At 67.4% G+C, this 13,003-nt stretch overlaps 4 protein-coding genes across 4 annotated transcripts in view; 2 read left to right on the forward strand and 2 right to left on the reverse strand.

Moving 5' to 3' along the window:
* Window positions 1-1,701, forward strand: part of LOC121672430 (keratinocyte-associated protein 2) — a 2,201-nt gene extending 500 nt beyond the window's left edge. Inside the window, exons 2-5 of the mRNA XM_042045072.1 lie at window positions 388-543; window positions 819-882; window positions 1,120-1,186; window positions 1,497-1,701. Coding sequence (XP_041901006.1) covers window positions 388-543; window positions 819-882; window positions 1,120-1,186; window positions 1,497-1,617 — 408 coding nt within the window. The 3' untranslated portion in view covers window positions 1,618-1,701. The remainder of the gene's footprint in view (window positions 1-387; window positions 544-818; window positions 883-1,119; window positions 1,187-1,496) is intronic.
* A 618-nt stretch (window positions 1,702-2,319) lies between these two features.
* LOC121672431 (dolichol-phosphate mannosyltransferase subunit 3-like) lies at window positions 2,320-3,048 on the forward strand. Its single transcript, XM_042045073.1, has 2 exons — window positions 2,320-2,430; window positions 2,740-3,048. Exon 2 carries the CDS (start codon window positions 2,746-2,748, stop codon window positions 3,031-3,033), a length of 288 nt encoding a protein of 95 aa, XP_041901007.1. The 5' UTR covers window positions 2,320-2,430; window positions 2,740-2,745; the 3' UTR covers window positions 3,034-3,048.
* A 2,420-nt stretch (window positions 3,049-5,468) lies between these two features.
* LOC121672434 (sugar transporter SWEET1-like) lies at window positions 5,469-7,852 on the reverse strand. Its single transcript, XM_042045077.1, has 6 exons — window positions 7,743-7,852; window positions 7,045-7,122; window positions 6,822-6,945; window positions 6,590-6,748; window positions 6,405-6,524; window positions 5,469-5,887 (listed from the first exon to the last, which is right to left on the reverse strand). The coding sequence occupies exons 1-6, from the start codon at window positions 7,805-7,807 to the stop codon at window positions 5,786-5,788; spliced, it is 648 nt and encodes a 215-aa protein (XP_041901011.1). The 5' UTR covers window positions 7,808-7,852; the 3' UTR covers window positions 5,469-5,785.
* Window positions 7,853-8,962: 1,110 nt separating this feature from the next.
* On the reverse strand, window positions 8,963-12,206 carry LOC121672433 (ephrin-A1-like). Its single transcript, XM_042045076.1, has 5 exons — window positions 12,067-12,206; window positions 10,524-10,819; window positions 10,361-10,426; window positions 10,050-10,100; window positions 8,963-9,725 (listed from the first exon to the last, which is right to left on the reverse strand). Exons 1-5 carry the CDS (start codon window positions 12,171-12,173, stop codon window positions 9,607-9,609), a joined length of 639 nt encoding a protein of 212 aa, XP_041901010.1. The 5' UTR covers window positions 12,174-12,206; the 3' UTR covers window positions 8,963-9,606.
* Window positions 12,207-13,003: the final 797 nt, after the last annotated feature.

Raw genomic sequence — 13,003 nt, forward strand, 5'->3', positions numbered from 1 at the left:
AATGGGGGGAGGCGGCGTAACGGGGCAGGTGGGTAACCGAGGCGAGAAGGGTACCGGGGGTAGGGGCGATAGCGGGGGTAACGGGGGCAGGGGGGAGGGGGGGAGTGGGTACCGGGGCAGGGGGGCACGGGGGTAACGGGGGTAACGGGAGCGGGGGGTAACTGGGCAGGGGGGAACGGGGGCGAGGGGAGTGGAGGGGTATTGGGGGCACGGGGGTAACGGGGCGGGCATTAACGAGAGTGGGGGGGTAACTGGGCTAGGGGAATGGGGGAATGAGGGGGGTAGCGGGGGCGGGGAGCACGGGACGGCCCTATGGATGCAGGCTGGGCTCAGGTCCCGGGCCCGGTCCTGGTCCTGGTGCCGGTGCTGAGTCGGCCCCGGGGCGCAGCCGTAGGCACGGGCACGTCCCTGGCACTGTCGTCGCTGCTGTCGCTGCTGCTGTTCGCCGGGATGCAGATGTACAGCCGGCAGCTCGCCTCCACCGAGTGGCTCACGATCCAGGGAGGGCTGCTGGGCTCCGCGCTCTTCGTCTGCTCCCTCACTGCATCCCTGGGGACCGGCAGTGGGACCGGGGGACAGAAGCGGGGCTGGCGGGGAGTGGGGCCAGAGCACCGTGTCAGGGGACTGGAAACGGAACCAAAGGGGTGGTGGGGAGCAGGGCCAGGGGCTGGGAGTGGGTCCAGGGGCTGGGAGCAGGGCCGTGGGATGGGAGTGGGGGGACGGGAGCAGGTCCAGAGGCCAGGAGTGGGGCTGGAGCAGAGAGGATGGGAGATGGGAGGACAGCAGGATCCCGTTCTGTCCCTTAACCCCACAACCAGGCCTTCAACAACCTGGAGAACCTCATCTTCGGGAAGGGCTTCCAGGCCAAGATATTCCCCGAGAGTAAGTGCTGTGGGACCTCAGGAGGGGAGCGGGAACACGTCAGTGTCCAAAGGCCTGTGGAAGGGCTGGGGGTGCTCCAGCAGTGGGACTGGACGATCCCAGCCCTGCCCTGGAACTGTGGCAGCTCCCCTGGAGCTTTTGCTGGGCCTGGGGGAAATGATGCTGCTGCTGCAGCCACGGCCTCCCCCATCACCGGGGGCAGCCCTGCAGCATCGTGTGTCTCCTGGTTCTCCACAGTCCTCACCTGCCTCTTGCTGGCCCTGTTCGCCTCTGGCCTCATCCACCGGGTCTGTGTGACCACCTGGTATGTCCAGAGCTGCCCTGGAGGGTGGGGAGCGATCAAGGGGACCCCGAGGGATCATGGGTGACACTGGGAGAGGGACGGGATGCTGGGCAGGGCCAGGACTGCCAGGGACCCTCAGGGGGCTGGCAGGAATGGCAGCACAGTGGGAGCCAAGGGAGGGTGTTCAGGAAGGACAGGGGAGAGTGGGATCCAAGGGGGAAGTGTTGGTGTAGGAAGGGCAGGGGAGTGGGACGCAGGGAAGGTGTTGGGATGACCCTGGCGTGTTCCTGTGCCCAGCAGCTGAGCACCCTCTTTCCTTCTGCCCTCATAGCCTCATCTTTTCCATGGTCGGTCTCTACTACATCAACAAGATCTCCTCCACTCTCTACCAGTCCACAGCACCCGTCGCTGCTCCTGCCAAGGCTGTTGGGAAGGGCAGGAAGAGAAATTGATGTCCCGATGCCCCTTCCTGGGGCAGCCCCCTCCCTGTGGCCGATCCGGGACTCCCCCCTGCCCAATAAAGCAATTTCTTTGTAGCTTCTTGTCCCCTTCGCCAGCTCCTGGCCCTGTTCCTGCCCCTGCTGTGCACCAGTGTGGCTGGGAGTGGCCCTGGAGCCTGGGGTAGGTTCTGGGTTGCCCAGGGAAGCTGGGGGTGGCCAAGGGGGGCAAGATGTGCTGCTGGTATCTTGTCTGCCCAGACCTGCAGGGGAGGAAGATCCCAGGGGAGCCAGGCAGGTTGGAGCAGACTCTGGAGCGGGCAGGGGGGCTGTGGGGGTCCCAGTGGCTCGGGTTGCAGCCCCAGCTGCCACCAGACTGCTGCGCTGGCACAGCCGAGGCTGCTGGGTTTGGCAGGGGATCACAGACTCATCTGTGCCCTCCACAGGACACCGTGTGGGGGGGCACCGGGGCTGCTCCGGTGGGGGGGTGGGAACGGCACGGTCCCTGCAGCTGTGGGAGGGTGGACGGGACTCGCTCCCACGCCAGGCCCCTGGCACCCCTCCGGCCGGACGTGGAGGAAACCAGATGCTTCCTGCGGCCCCGGCCGCGGCCGACAAAGCCCGGCGCTTCCTGCGGCACCGGGAGCGGGGCCGGACCCGCGGTCCCGGCGGGGTCCCGGTGGTGCCGTGCCCCGCCCCCAGGGGGCGCCCGCGGCCGCTCCCCTGCGGAACTACAGCTCCCGGCAGCCCTCGCGCGCGGCGCTTCCGTGACGTCACCGCCGCGCCGAGCGGGGAGCGGGACCAGGACCGGGAGCGGGACCAAGCCAGGTGGGGGCGGGGCTGGGCCCGGGTCTTTGAGGGGGGGGGGGGCTCGGAGGGGTGCGGCCGGTACGGCCGGTGCAGGCCCAGAGGGGTTTGGGGCCGCGCTCCGGTCAGGAGCCCCGGGGAGACTGGGCCCGGCGCGGGGCGGCCCGTCTTTCCCGGCTCCGCTCTCCGGGCTTCCCTCCTCCTTCCTTCTCTGCCCCTCCCCCCCCGCCCCGCTTTCTTCCCCCCGTCCCCTCTCTCCCCTTTTCCCCCTCTGCTTCTCTCATGGGTCCCCCTCTCCCCGCTCCTGTCTCACAGCCCATCTCCCCTCAGGCCGCCATGACCAAGCTGGGGCAGTGGCTGTGCGGACTCGCCCTGCTGGGCTCGGCCTGGGCCGCGCTGGCTCTGGCCCCGCCGGGGCTGCAGCCGCCGGCCCCGCTCCGCCAGGCGCTGCTGCCGCTGCCCGTCTACTTGCTCGTGGCCTTCGGCTGCTACTCCCTGGCCACCGTGGGCTACCGCCTGGCCACCTTCAACGACTGCGAGGAGGCGGCCGCCGAGCTGCAGGAGCACATCAGGGCGGCGCGGGCCGACCTGCGGCGGCGGGGGCTGCGCCTCGGACCCCAATAAAGCCCCGGGACGGCAGCTGCCGGTGCTGTTCTGTGCTCCAGGGACACGGGGTTCTCCAGGGACGCGGGGGCCTCCAGGGACGCGGGGGGCTGTGGGCACTGAGAGCCTCGGGCGCTGCTGGAAGCCGCCCCGGGGGAATCACTTGGCTCTCCCGGGAAATCGCTCAGCTCTCACCGGTGTGAGGTGGGGGTTCGGGGATGGTCTCTGTGAAGGGTGGGGTCTCCATGCAGGCCCAGTTCTCCCACCACTCTGAGGGGCTGCAGGGAACCCCCACCCCGTCTTGCCCTGCCTCTCCCTCCCTGAGCTCCCTGGAACCTGGCTCTGGAGTCGGATGCGGTACCAGGCCGTGCCCCAGAGCCCAAGCACATTCCCGGCTCACATTCCCGGCAGGTGGGAGCTGGAGGAGCTCATCCCATCCTGCTGGCCGGATTCCCGGGAAGGAGGAGAGGGACTGGCAGGGTGGAGCGGGCGACACAGCCTTTAAATCGCGGCGTGGTGTCCCCCTGCCCCGGCAGCTCGAGGGGAGCTCCCCCGACTCCTCTGCCCATCCACAGCACCACACTGGGCTTCACTGGGAAGAGGGAGGGCTGAGGGGCTCTGTCTGGGGGGGGGCCCCGCTCCTGGGGACCCCCATCCCTGCTCTCTGACCCGATGTGCCCGGACCTGCTGCCCTGGCAGCCGCCAGCTCCTCCAGCCAAAGGAGCTGGGGATTTTAATTAGCAGCTGTGTATCCTCTGCAGAAAGGAGCAGTTGGGAGCGGGAGGGAGGATCAGGTTAATTAGCAGGAGCAGCTAATTAGCTGTTTCCTGAGCAGCAAAGGCTGGTGGGAGCAGGGTGGGAAGCTCCCAGCGCTCGCTGGCACACAGATGCTTGGGGGATGACATTGCCCTGGATTTGGCCACGTGGGGCCTTGGTGGGGTCAGGACCACAGCACAAGGACAGGAGTGCACTGACGGGGCTACTGACGGCCCTGTGCGGGCTACTCAGGGTCATCAGGGGCTACTCAGGGTTATCAGAGGCTACTCACAGCCAACCAAGAGCTCCTCATGATCATTCAAAGGGGCTACACATATCCATCCAGTGGCTACTTGTGGTCATGCAGGGGCTACTTATGACTCTGCAGGCTACTCATGGCATCCAGCCCCATCCTGGGGCTACTTGTGGCCATCAGGGCCTACTGAAAGCCCTCTGCGAGCTACTCAGGACCATCAGGGGCTACTACTCGTCACCTAGGGGCTACTCACAGCCATCTGTGAGCTACCCATGACCCTGTGCAGGATACTCATGGCAATCCAGAGCCTCTACTCATGGCCATTCCGTGGCTATTCATGGCCTTCAAGGGGCTACTTGTGGTCATCCAGGGGCTACTCAGGGCAATCCAGGCCCTCTACTCATGGCCATCAGGAGCTACTCCCAGCCCATGTGCCAGCAGCCTGGCGGCAGCTCCTCCCTGCATGGCAGCGTCCGGGAGCTGCCTCCGGCCTGGCACGAGTGGCCACGTCACAGCCGCTCCCGGCACGGGGCAGCCGGAGCGACCGGTCGGCAGCCAAGGCGTGTCAGTGGGGAAAGCTGCCCTTTCCCGAGGCTGTGGGGCCAGGCTGGGAGCTGCTCCCACTGCTGGGGGGAGCGGGGGGCTCCTCCCCACTGGGCCGAGTCCTGGGAGCAGCCAGAGCTCCACAGGGGCAAGACAGAGCACGCTGGGAGCTCGTCCTCCCTCCCTTGGCACCGCGCTCGGCTCGGCCCCGTCCCTCTGGATGGGTTTTTCCAGGCTGTGTGTGAGGTGTGCACAAGCAGCTGAGGCACAGCCACAGCTCCTGCCGACATCGCCGGCACCGCATCCTTCATCCCAACGGTGGCATCTGGCCGGAGTGTGGGCTCCTTGGTCCTGGGGTTCTCCTGCACGGGGTGGGGGTCACCTTCCACGAGGCTCTGGTGTCTGCTGTGTGATTTGGCCCCTCCTGCCTCTCCACCGAGGCACCGGCCCGATATCGTCATTCCAGATCGCTGTTAATTGGTTAATCGACGTAGGATCGATGCTTGATCCAGGCCCGCTCGATCCACGGGGGTTTAGCAAAGATTCCCATCGATTCCCAGTTCCTGGCATGGTGGCTGCTTGTCAGCTCCACCGGCTTTTACCCCCACGCTGTGAGGGGTGGTCCCGTAGCTCAGGGGGGTCAGAGCAGAACCCCGGCAGCGCTGTCTTCCCTGGGGTTCCCTTGTGGCCCCATCCCAGCCCTCTGCCCAACACCAGGGCTGATGCCTGGTGAGGGTTTGCCAGAGCCCAGGGGGTGTCAGGATGAGCCCCCCACCACAAGCAACCCCTGTATGGCCATAAGCAGCCCCTGGTTGGCCACAAGGAGCTCCCAAAGCAGCTGTAGGGCCAAGAGCTGTACCATCCTCTGCAGCAGCACCAGGAGGGAGGTACAAGAACCAGGCACTGGGAAGTCTCTGATTTATTAAAAGGCACTTGAATCCGTACAAAAGAGACACCTGAGCCCCTGGAAGCCCCATCCTGGTGCCAGGCAGGGCCGTGGGCATGGAAAACTATCCTCCCACCCTGGGATGTGAGGGGCTTACGGCACCCCAAAGGCATCGCCGAGAGCTCCCCGGCCATTGCTGAAGGATGCAGGGCTGGAGGCAGGAGGTCCTTCCTGGTGTCCCACTGGGAGCGGCCAAGGGGACAGTGGCGGCACCCGGGGCTCGGCGGTGGGGCCAGCCCAGACCAGAGTTGGGGTGCTCCTTAGGGGACCTCTCAGGCGGGCAGGGAGCTGTAGGGCTTGTCCTGCTCTGGCCTGTACCGCTGGAAGAGCCAGAACCGCACGAGGCTGGTGACGATCCCTGGCACGTTGGGGACCTGTGGGAGGACATGGGGGGAGAGTGGATGTACCCCTCCCCCTGCAGTGCCGGGGGAGGTTTATTGGCCCCATCCCAGCTAATTAATTAAAATCAATAGTCATCGTGCTGAGCCTTGTCACCCTTGGCTGGGTGACACAGGCGGTGCTGAACAGGGCCGGCCCCAAGCCAAGTGCTCAGCTGAGCCATGAGAGGGGAATGGGGTGGAATGGGATGGGATAGGGTGGAATGGGATGGGATAGGATGGGATAGGGCAGAGTGGGATGGGGTGGGATGGTTTAGGGATAGGGTGGAATGGGGATGGAGTGGGGTGAGATGGGAATGGGATGGGGCAGGATGGGATGGGATGAGATAGAGTGGGGTGGGATGGAGAAGAGTGGAATGGGATGGGGATGGGACTGCGTAGGATGCAATGGAGCAGGATGGTTTGGGACAGGATGAGATGGGATGGGGATGGGATGAGATGGGATAGAGTGGGATGGGATGGCACCCCTTGGTTTTCCACCACCCCAACCCACTGTGATGTAGGGGTCGTGGAGCTGCAGGCCATAGAGTGTCCAGCTGCTGGAGGCCACGAAGGTGGTGACGGTCAGGGGAAAGGACAGGCACCGTGTCGACTTGCTCCGGACAACCTTGGCCTACAGGAACAAATGTCAGGCAGGGCCTGGGCTGGCAACCCCCAGCTCTGCCGAGCCCCACACACCAGGTCAGCCAGCGGTGACAGGTACATGGTGATGGTGAAGATGCTGCAGAAGAGCCCCAGGTGTGTCAGGCGCGTCCCCGTGTCAACCAGGATGGTGAAGTAGCTGTAGCCAGTGACCACCACAGCCAGGAGCAGCAGGACCTGCAGCAGCACGGAGCGCTGGGAGGAACAGCAGGGGGATGTCAGGATGAGGATCCCCCATCCTCCCCATCACCCCAGGCCCCTGCCCCACCTTGGCGGGGCTGTAGTAGAGATACACCAGGATGTAGAGGGTCTGCAGAGCTGCCCCGATGGCGTTGACCGTGATCAGTGTCCCGTCCCCCTTCAGGCAGCCGTAGCCCAACCAGCTCAGGTTGCTGCAGGGACATGGCACAGGCACTTGGCTGCAGCCTGAGGATCTCCCCTGCCCCTTGAATATATGTGACCCCCCTCCCTAAGGCCCGACCCCGCTGTACTTGGCATCAGTGGTGAGGAAGGGCAGGAACTGGATGTTCTCCACACTCTTGGTCGCCAAAATCTGGCGCAGGTCAGACCTGGGGAGAGTGGGGGGCAGCGACCTCCTGGGTGCCTGGCAGTGCCGGGGTGGGGGGGGGGCCTCCAGTCCCTGCAGCCAGCAGGCACTGCACCCCTCCACTCTCCTCCCTCTGCACCCCCCAAACTGGACTCAGTACCATCCCCATCACGCCCCCAGTCCCTCTGCACCAGCTATCCATGGCCTACTGCACCCCCAAACTGGCCCCGGTGCCCTCTCTATTGCACCCCCCCCTATGGCACCCACTGCACCCCCAAACTGGCCCTGGTGCCCTCCCCATTGCACCCCCAACCCTCCGACCAGGCCCCACTGCACCCCAAAACCGGCCCTGGTGTCCTGACTGCACCCTCACCCTCCCATGGGCCCCACTGCACCCCAAAACTGGCCCTGGTGTCCTGACTGCACCCTCACCCCCCCCATGGGCCCCACTGCACCCCAAAACCGGCCCTGGTGTCCTGACTGCACCCTCACCCCCCCATGGGCCCCACTGCACCCCAAAACCGGCCCTGGGGTCTGCCCCCTTGCACCCCCAGCGCCCCCGGCCCTCACTGCACCCCCGAGCCGGTCCCGGTGCGTTCCCCATCCCCCCGCCCCCGCCCGGGGCCGCTGCCGATCGCTCACAGGCCCGTGGCGAACATGGCGAGGGTGGCGGCCAGGCAGACACCGGCGAGCACCGCCGGGGCCATGCCGGACACCGCGCACCGGCGGGAGCGCGGCGGGGGCGGCGCTGCCCGCGGCGGGGCGGGGCGGGGCGGGGCGGGACGCACTACCGGGGAGGGACCGGCCGCGCACCGGGCGGGGAGGGGCGGCGGGGAGCCGGCACCGAGCGGGGGGAGCAGCGCCGGTACCGTCGCGACCGCCCCGCGGGCACCCGGGCGGCAACGGGGAAAGCACCGGGGCCGGTTTGAAGGGGGGGCGGGGAGCTGGGGGGAGCAGCCCGTGTGTCTCGTGTCTTGAGTGCCCCACTCCAGGCCTGGGGTCCCCAAGTCCAGGGGCCTCGTGTCGTGGTGTCCCACGGGTCACCCTGATGGCCCAGATTTCACAGCCCTGGGGTCACACATCCCCGTGACCCCAGCTTCCCACACCCACCCACCTCCCCCTCCAGGTGTCACACATCCCTGTGACAGTAATTCCTCAGGAACCTGCAGCCTGGGATCCACATTTCCATGGGCTTCCAGTCCCAGGGTGCCTGTGACCCCAAGATCCCGCCTCTCCACAACCCTCCATCTCTAGGGTCCCCCACATTCAGATGCCAGGCATCCCCGTGACCCCAGTTCCCCAAGATCTCACCTCTCCAGGACCCTTGCGCTCCCCAGGGTTCCCAATTCCAGGGGCCTCAAATCCCTGTGATCCCAGCTCCCTGCACCCCCACTGTCTCACACCTCAGGGCCCTACATCCCTGGGGTCACTCCTTTGTGATCCCCCATCTTTATATCCGTGAGATTCCCTCCCTTCCCAAGGCCAAATGTCCCCAGGGACCCACCGGCCCTTGTGGGGGTCCCTGGGGTGCAGCCAGGCTGCGGCCCCTGCCCAGCCCCGGGGGCTCTGGCTCAGCCCCCTCCTCACCACCGGTGGGATCTGTCCCACTCCAGCGGGGTTTGTCCCAGGAGCCGCTGCCCCCCACCTGGAAGCTCACTCCCGTGCAGGGGGAGGGGCCCCCACGCTCAGGGGAGGCCTTTGTGTCACCAGATAAAGCCGGGGACAGTGCCAGCCACTGTGGCACTTGGCCACTTTACAGCCCCGTGCAAACACCAGCCAATTAATTAATTAACCAGCCCAACCCCCCACAGGGGCTGGGAGAGCCTGGCCCAGGAGGGTGGGGGACGTCTCAGGAGCTCAGCGTGGTTTCGGTTATTTATTCCCGACAATGGTATAAAAAGTCCCGTGTTAGAAAGCTGTACAAAGGGGGTGCTGGGGGGCCCCTCCGGCACCCAGCGGAGGGGAGGGATGGGGAAGGGCCAGGGGATGAAGGATGGGGTAGGGGTGCAGCACGGTGGGGAGTGGGATGTTTCTTAAAACCCTGCTCCCCTGGCTGCGGGGCATCCCCAGCCTGTCTGTGCTCCCCGAGCCAGTGACGCTGGGGGTAAGCAGCCCCCTGCACCGGTGTCACCTGGCCACCCCCACGTCCCTGCCTGCAGGACACATTCCAGTCCGAGCCCACCACGGGGAGAGCCCCGAGGGTGGTGGGCAAGCTCAGCTGTGGGGCAGGGGTGCCAGCCCCCTGCCCCTCTCCAGTCCAGGGCACTTTAGCCCCTCCAGCTCCAGGCTCCCGCTCGGCCTCTGGCTGCCAGGACCATCCTGGAAGGGCCAGGGAAGCCTGAAGGCTCCAGCTGCTCCGATGGCTTTGGGCCCTCCAGCCCCATAATACTGACAAATCCTTTCCTTGCCCAGACGTGCGCAGGGCAGGGCACCCGGGGCAGACATGCGGGGACCACGGGGGTCCCCAGTGGCCACAGCCTTGGTGGGTCCGGGTACGAGGGGCGGCTCAGAGCCCCTGCGGCACCAGGAGGGGCAGGAGGAGGCTGATGAAGGTGAAGGGGCGGCTGCTGCTGCGCATGGCTGAGTTCTGCCCCACGCTCCTCAGCACGTGTGCGGCCGCATCATCTGCGGGGGAAAGAGAGGAGCAGTCAGCACCCCCAGAAGACGAGCTGTACCCCAAACCAGCAGCACATCACCCCTGCAGAGGGTTGCCACCAGCCTCGGTACCTCAGCCAGCTCCAGAGCCCCCCAGGAGAGGCAGCTGGGCTTAGCCCAGTGTCCCTGGCAAACCCCTGTCCCCCCATGAGGGTGGCTGCGCTCAGGCCACTGCCCCCACACCTGCCTCACTCCCCCCAGGAAGGTAGCTGGGCTCAGCCTGGTGCCCCCTAGAACCCCCTGTGTCCCCGGCAGGGAAGTTGGCTTGGCCCCAACCCACAGCCCCCAACACACCTGCCTGGATCCTCCCCTTCTGTGTTGAGGCCGGGGCAGGCGGTGCCGGAGCTGCGGAACAAACAGGAGGTCACGCCAGGGAAGGGCAGCACCCCAACCTTCCCAAAATCCTGTTTCACTGTGGGCTGTTCCCCCCCCCCCCCCCCCCCCCCAACACCTTCCCGGCCAAGCCGCGCGTGCTCACACCCCGGGCTGGCCAGAGGCCACGGCCAGGCCGTGACTCAGCGCAGCCAAGGCCACACTGGGCACCGGCGCCGCGAGCGGGAAGGGGAGGACGCGGAGGGGAGCCCTGAGGGGGTGGTGATACTCACTGCCTTTGCCTGTCACCGTCACCTTCAGCTTCAGGCAGGCTTCACCGTGGTGGTGGATGGGCTTGGCTGTGAAGGAAGAGGCAGGTTAGGCAGGGGTGGGGGGAGCCCGATGGGGATTCCCTGCAGCACCTCGGAGCCCCCCCTGCAGCCCCCCAGCACTCACAGATGTAGTAGTAGCTATGCCCCTCCTTGAACTCCTTGCCCAGCGTGAAGGGAGTGAAGCGCTGGAACTTCTCCGAGAATTTCTCGGGGCCATGCAGGGCGCTGGGCTTGTCGCATTCCCAGCGGATCTGCTCCTTGGAGCGGGGCTTGCAGGCCTGGTACTCCTCAAGCTCCACCAGGTACAGCGTGTAGCGCTCCATGGCCCGGGGGTCCACGCTGCCCTCCTCGTAGTGGGGGCAGATGATGTCCAGGTAGTCATTGAGACGAACCTCCACTGTGTAGTCACTCCACAGAAACCTGTGGCCAGAGGGAGGGCAGGGGGGTCAGCTCCGGGTTAGGGGCCTTACTTGCAGCCCCAAATCCCCCACACCCAGGGGGGGCCAGCACCCTGCCCACGGCAGTGCTGGGTGGGGGCACCCTTGGGTCCACCCTCTCCTGTGCTGAGCCTTGCGGCACCTGGAATAGTTTTGAAAGGACAACCCCAGCTTCACTCTCCCTCCGGCTTGGCCCCCCGGCAGTGAGTGGTGAGCGCACCCCACTTCCCAGCGCTTCCCGAGAGCTGGGGAGCAGGGAGGGGACCCGCTGGGACGCGCACCCTGCCCGCACCCTGCCCGGCCCAGCGCTGCCGGAGCAGGAGGCGTCGCGGCTCTCGCCGTGGGGTAGCCAGCCCGGCTCCAGCTGCGCCCCACACCCCAGCCGGGGGGGGGCACGCTGGGGGCCCTCCACGGGGTCCCCATCTCGCTGGCTGTGGTGGCCTAGAGAGGGCTCAGCCACCCATGGGGGCACCCCCTGCTCCCCAAACCCGGTGGGGGGACCCAGAGGACACAGCCCTACAATCTGAGGGAGTCCTACAGTCGTGGGAGACACGGCCTGGGGAGAGGGGAGAACTCCCACAATTTGGGGAGGGACTGACTTAGGCCAGGGAGAGAGGGGAAGCCCCACGCACCCCCACGGGTGCCTAAATGTGGGGCACCCCCACAGCCTGGGGGTCTGGAGAGTGAGGGGGGCTCCCCGAAAGCCAAGGGGGACACTCGTAGAGCCTGAGAGAGGTCATGCCCTGGGGGAGCACGCCCACAACCAGGGGGAATCACGGCTCAGGAGGGGGCGGAGGCACCCCTAGAGCCTGTGGGGCTGTTGCTTGGGATGGGGTCCCCCCGCAGCCCCGGCGGCCGGTGAGCGAGGGGGGCCCTCGATCCAGGTCTACCCCCCCCGCACATCCTGCCCCGTGTTTGTCAACACGGTCCCCGGGGCCGGCGCCGGGGCTGGCGCCGCGCCCCCCCCGCGGGAAGGAAGCGGCCCCTTCGCACGGCCCTGGGAACGGAAAGGCCCCCCCGGGCGCACCTGGGCCGGCCCCGCCGCCCCCCGCACGGCCCCGCCGCCCCCGCACCGAGCTGCGCACCGGCCCCGCCGCCTCGTCCCGCCGCCCGCTCCGCACAAAGGCCGCCGGGGAGCGGAGCGGCGCCGCCCGCGCCCTCGGGGCGGCCGGTGCCTGTCCCGGTGCGTGTTTGCGGGGGGGGTCCCGGTGGGAAGCGGGGGTCACTCACCGGGGGTTGGAGCTGTTCCAGAACACCGTGTGCCGCTCGGCCGCCGCCGCCCAGCACAGCCACAGCCCCAGCCCCAGCAGGGCCAGGGGCACCCCCGGCTGCCCCATCGCTCCGCGGGTGCTGCGCTCCACGGGCGGCCCCTCGCCCGCCCCCGCCTTAAGTACGGCCCCGCCGCCGCCCCGCCCCCGCCCCCGCCCCGCGCTCGCACAACAACACACGGGACAAGGCGGGGGGGGGGGGGGGGGGACACACACACGACACACCCCCCACGGGTATCGATCAGGGGTCACAAACCACCCCCACACCGAGACCAGCACGGGCGGGAACACGCACTGGCGAGCACCGGGACCGCCACCGGGCAGGGGGACACAAACCCTCCCTACGGGGACCGGCACTAGCCGGGACACAAACACACACCTTCCCCCACACCGGGACCGGGCAGGGGGACACAAACCCCCGCCCCCCTACCGGAAACGGCACCGGGCAAGGGGACACACTCCCCTCGCACCACACCCTCACCCTGCTCTCCAGGTCCACCCCCCTCGATGCTCACACGCCATCCCCCTGCAGGAGACCGGCACAGAGCAGGGACACCCCCCCACAAGTGACCCACACCAGGTAGGGGCCCCACACACACACCGGCGCGGCGTGGGGGGAAGGTCCTCCCCGGCAGCACCCACCACCCACGGTCCCCCCTGGGGTCACCTTCACCTGGAGCGCGGCCCGGGCTGATCCCCACAGAGTGACCTCGGAGGCCCAGGGAAGAGTGAACCCTCCTTACCAGGAAGTCTGGCCGAGGGTGCAGGATGGGAGCTGTGGGTGCAGGACAGGGGGCTGAGGGTGCAGGGTGGGGAGCTGTAGGTGCAGGACGGGGCTGTGGGTACAGGATGGGGGGCTGTGGATGCAGGGTGGGGAGCTGTAGGTGCAGGATGGGGCT

This window comes from Corvus kubaryi, unplaced genomic scaffold (genome assembly GCF_017639235.1).
Source record: "Corvus kubaryi isolate FWS band 111438036 unplaced genomic scaffold, C.kubaryi_AGA036_p1.0 62153, whole genome shotgun sequence".
Classification (NCBI taxonomy): domain Eukaryota; kingdom Metazoa; phylum Chordata; class Aves; order Passeriformes; family Corvidae; genus Corvus; species Corvus kubaryi.

Bases quoted from the DNA above. Each gene is read 5' to 3' on its own strand.
- LOC121672433 (XM_042045076.1), bottom strand. From the start codon at position 12,173: ATGGGGCAGCCGGGGGTGCCCCTGGCCCTGCTGGGGCTGGGGCTGTGG. The intron at 10,101-10,360 runs GTGAGTATCACC...TTTGTTCCGCAG, and splicing joins GACGGTGACAGGCAAAGGCA to CTCCGGCACCGCCTGCCCCG. The intron at 9,726-10,049 runs GTGTGTTGGGGG...TTTCCCCCGCAG, and splicing joins GAAGGGGAGGATCCAGGCAG to ATGATGCGGCCGCACACGTG.
- LOC121672434 (XM_042045077.1), bottom strand. From the start codon at position 7,807: ATGGCCCCGGCGGTGCTCGCCGGTGTCTGCCTGGCCGCCACCCTCGCC. The intron at 6,946-7,044 runs GTACAGCGGGGT...ATGTCCCTGCAG, and splicing joins TTCCTCACCACTGATGCCAA to CAACCTGAGCTGGTTGGGCT. The intron at 6,525-6,589 runs GTGTGTGGGGCT...TTGTTCCTGTAG, and splicing joins TGTCACCGCTGGCTGACCTG to GCCAAGGTTGTCCGGAGCAA.
- LOC121672431 (XM_042045073.1), top strand. From the start codon at position 2,746: ATGACCAAGCTGGGGCAGTGGCTGTGCGGACTCGCCCTGCTGGGCTCG.